At 39.4% G+C, this 4,728-nt stretch overlaps 1 protein-coding gene across 1 annotated transcript; it reads left to right on the forward strand.

Annotated features, from left to right (window-relative positions):
• Positions 1-803: 803 nt before the first annotated feature.
• Positions 804-4,405, forward strand: LOC104420278 (wall-associated receptor kinase-like 1). The gene is made up of 3 exons (XM_018862353.2): positions 804-1,762; positions 1,926-2,096; positions 3,040-4,405. Exons 1-3 carry the CDS (start codon positions 907-909, stop codon positions 4,224-4,226), a joined length of 2,214 nt encoding a protein of 737 aa, XP_018717898.2. The 5' UTR covers positions 804-906; the 3' UTR covers positions 4,227-4,405.
• The last annotated feature ends 323 nt before the right edge of the window (positions 4,406-4,728 follow it).

Raw genomic sequence — 4,728 nt, forward strand, 5'->3', positions numbered from 1 at the left:
TCTCAATTCTTGTAATGTGATATTCTACTTGAGGATTTCTCTTATTTGTAATGGTCTTTTATGACAAGCTTTATTACATTTCGTAAAATTCGCCGATTTTGTAAAATTTGCCGCAAATTGCCCAATACACTTCTTTGTGTTTCTTTATAAAATGATTGCTCGATATCATAAACTGTGGCGGTGATCGACATGACACACTAGCATGAAGGAGATTAGAATATGGTTGCCCACCTTCATTCTACTAGAGTTTTGGGAACCTTCTATCATGCTCAAAAGTAATGCATATTGATTTCTTTTTTCTATTGTATGGAGACTATTGATAAGTATATTGTTTGACCGTAATTGCCTATCTAGGTGGATGCTAAAGAATTTTGTGTGAAAATTTAGAAAATTTGATATAACAACTCTTACTTTGTATTTTTTTTTTCAAAAAAGGGAGACTTTACTATAAAAAAAAAAAACTCTTACTTTGTATTTGGGTCAATGGGTTCATAAGCATATGAAATTTGTAAGAATGGACATCTCATTTGCTCCAAAAAAAGAAAAAATTGTTTTAAGAAATATAAATTTTATACTGTTATCAAATGAATTTTTATTTCTAAAACAGAAATTTTGTATCGTTATCAAACAGATTTTTTTGCTCAGAAACTCATCTAGAAATAGAAATAAAAAAATCTATTTCTGTTCTAGAAATTATTTCTGGAACATAATGGTTGTCATGTGCGCCCTAAGTGGCGACAAAATTATGTCCCCAACGAGGGGAGAAGTCAAACTTGGCTGCTTAAACCGGTGTCCTATTTTATAAAGCTTTTACAATCAAGGAAGAAGGCGTACAAGCAACCGCGCCTTCCATCAATTCCTCAAAATAGGTCCTCTGTTTCCTGACATAAAGAAGCAGGAACTAGGATGTTTCAGATTCTTCTGCTTCTAGGATCATTTTTGCTTCATAAACAAGCAGCGCTAGCAGATCTTCAGACTTGTTGCACACAAAGATGTGGTGACGTTGCCATTTCCTTTCCCTTCGGGATTGGAAGTGGGTGTTTCCTCGATGAGTGGTACGAGATCGACTGCCAGAATGACACTGTCCCGATACTGAACAAGGCCAACTTGAGGGTGCTCGACCTTTTGCTACCTGATATCCGTGAGAAAAGGAACGGCATGATCAACGTCAGTCTTCCAATAACCTACTCGTCAAATGTGAGCTGCGGCAGCGATGGAAGCTCCACACCTTTGAGCTTGAAAGGCAGCCAGTTTGTCTTCTCTGCTTCACAAAACGAATTTGCTGCCGTCGGTTGCAATATACATGCTCGGATGGATGACGCAGAGCCTATTAACATAACTTGCGGAAAAGACAACAGCACTGTTAGGAACGCCACTTGTTCAGGCAGTAACGGATACTGTCAAACCAACATTACCTCGGTTTTTCAGGCTTTCACCATCGATTTCCAGCCATACAATAAAACAGCAGGAGAAAATGAATGCAATTATGCCTTCTTGGGAGATAAGTCGCTGTTCACGTCTTCGGTCATGGACTTCAATAAGTTGAGGGCGAGCGGGCATTTCGCAGCTGTCCTAGAATGGGGGATAGCAAATTCCTCAAAAACTGCGTTAGAGATTTACAAATACGGCTCCATCTTCGACGCATCCTACAACTGCAGTTCAGTCAGCTTCGATTCTGCATATCCCATGGCGATGCCCTTTTTGCAGTGTGTTTGCAGCCCGGGCTTCTCTGGTAACCCCTATATAAAAGATGATTGCAAAGGTAAAACCAGTTATGTTTTACCACACAAATCATTGGAAACCTAACATCGAAACACTGCATTAATAAGAGAAGTAGCTCTTTGGAGGCTGAAGTAGCTTTACATGCAACCCACTAATGAGACGAACCTCTACTGATTAATTTGTCGTATTTTGTTCATTTGCAGCTGGCAAATATATAAGTCCGGCCTACTCCCCCAAACCCGACCTTCCTGCAAAAAGTCCGACCTCCTCCGCCAAAACTGACCTTCCTGCAAAAAGTCTGACCCCCTCCGCCATACCTGACCTTGCTCCAACGAAGAAAAGTGGAACAAAGAAAAGTGCGTTTCTCGTCAAAGGTAAGCAAGTTTCTACATTCTGTCATGAGCTATGAACAAGGACTATCCGTCGTTTGTACTTCCAGATATTCACGAATATCACATCCTTTCATTTAAACATTGAGTCTATTACTGATAAAGTCCCACAACTTAGAAAAAGCATAGCACATGGCCCGCTTTCAGTGGATCAGATGTCCCGTGTTTGATTTGGGCATATATTCTGCTGCTTAACTGATTATATGGCTTTTCTGTTAGGTGCTAAATTTTTCTCATAAGGAGACTAATTTTTCACCAACCACATTAGCATTCTGTTTAATCAAATTAGTGAATATTCAAAAGTCATCTAAGGTAACTCTCTCCAGTATCAGATTAGCATTTTCTTCTTTTCAAATTGGAGTTGCAATCTTCGATGCTTGCTTTTGGTTATGCTCATACCACATTGGTAAACCAGGAATTGGAGCAGGCCTAGGAGCACTACTCTTGCTTCAATTAGTAGTATCTATCAAAACAACCTCAGAACTTTCTTTTCACACTAATACTTGAGAGATAAGAAAACACTTGAACTTTTCTAATGTCGCTGCTTCATATCCATTGAAATATATCCATGGTTCCTACTTATTCTTGTCCAATTTGAATTGGAATTATTACAATCATAGTTAAGATGAATGCTAGTAGAAACTTTTTCACTTTCATCAATAGTTTGCTAAATTCCTTGCAAGGGATATCAGTTGCACACTGTAGATGTTTGTATAATAATTTCACCGGGTGGAACTTAAAAGGAGACAAATTATTTTTCTCATGTTTGTTAAGATAGATCAACGTGAAAGGAGACTCAGGTTAATCACTCTTGTATGCTTTCCTTTTAGTCGGATTCATTTAAATTTTTGATGATAAGTTCCTTTATAGATTCCTGACAAGCGGGGTACTTTTTTCTCACTTTTGCCCTTGAGTTTTGGCAATGTAGTGGGCGGGGCTGCCGGGGCAGGCATTGGGGCACTACTCTTGTGTCTTTTCTCATGGAGTTTGTACAAATACATCAAGAAGAGAAAAGAAACCAAGCTTAAAGAGAAGTACTTCAAATGCAATGGTGGTCTTTTGTTGGAAAGAGAGCTTTTGACACCAGAAGGCAATGTTGAGAAAAGCAAATTGTTCAACTTCAAAGATTTAGGGAAGGCCACTGATAATTTCGATAACAGTAGGATACTTGGGCAAGGTGGACAGGGTATTGTTTACAAAGGAATGTTAACAGATGGAAAAATAGTTGCAATTAAAAAATCAATGGCGATAGACAAGAGAAAAATCGAACAGTTCATAAATGAAGTCCTCATTCTCTCACAAATCAATCACAGAAATGTGGTTAAGTTATTGGGGTGTTGCTTGGAAACAGAAGTTCCGCTTTTGGTATATGAGTTTATACCAAATGGGACTCTATACCAATATTTACATGACCCAAATGTAGAGTCACCTATATCGTGGGACACACGCCTACGAATTGCAACTGAAATCGCAGGAGCCTTATTCTACTTGCATTCAGCAGCCTCTATTCCCATTTATCATCGAGACATCAAGTCCACCAATATCCTCTTGGATGAGAAGTATCATGCAAAAGTGGCAGATTTTGGTACTTCCAAGTCTATTTCCCTCGATAAAACTCATGTAACCACATTAGTGCAGGGGACTTTCGGCTACCTAGATCCTGAGTATTTTCGATCAAGCCAATTTACAGACAAAAGCGATGTGTATAGCTTCGGAGTCGTCCTTGTTGAACTCTTAACAAGACAAAAGCCAATCTCATCCCAGAGGGAAGAAGAAGGAAGAAGCCTTGCAATGTATTTCATAATTTCGGTGGAAGAGAATCGCTTGTTTGACATTGTTGACGCTCATGTGTTGAAAGAAGGTAAGATGGGAGAGATTGCATCGGTTGCTAACCTTGCAAAGAGGTGCTTAGACCTAAACGGGAGGAACCGGCCTACAATGAAAGAAGTGGCAATGGAGTTGGAGGGGATAAGGAAGACCCAATATCCTCCGGACATACAGCAAAATCAAGAGAACTGTGAGGCAACTGAATCTCATGATGCTGTCTTTACATCTAGCAACTCAAGCATTGACACGAATGTCTACATTTTCGGGTGTGCAGACACTCTTTCCTAGGTAGACCTGGTGAAGATTTGTTTTGCCCATTGCTCTTATGGAGCCATATTGCTCTGTTTGTCCTATATAGCGGTCTTCAAAGGAAAAAAGAAAGGAAGAAAGTGGGATGAAGACTCGTTCGTTTACTAACAGCGGGACTTTGGTCAGTTATTTATGGGTTATGTACTCATTCTCGGTGTAAGGGACCAATAAATTTTTTAAGTTGCACTTATTTTTTATTTCAATCAGGTCTTGTAATTAGCTCTGCATTATCACACAGTGTGAGTGAGTATGGTCCGGGTGGGTGGTTCCTCCATCCACTAAATGCTGGTTTTTTAAAATTGAAACCGGACACCACCAATTGATTTTATGAATCTAGTCGGGAATTGAACCTCCACTTAGGTCTAGTTCTTGGATGAGTCCATGGAATCGGTCCTTAATCCCTATAAAATTACATTCATCAATTAATATAACACATAGCAAGAAGCAATAGTCTGATTCGCCATCTCCACTCGCCCTTCTC

Source organism: Eucalyptus grandis, chromosome 9 (assembly GCF_016545825.1).
Source record: "Eucalyptus grandis isolate ANBG69807.140 chromosome 9, ASM1654582v1, whole genome shotgun sequence".
In the NCBI taxonomy this organism is placed as follows: Eukaryota; Viridiplantae; Streptophyta; class Magnoliopsida; order Myrtales; family Myrtaceae; genus Eucalyptus; species Eucalyptus grandis.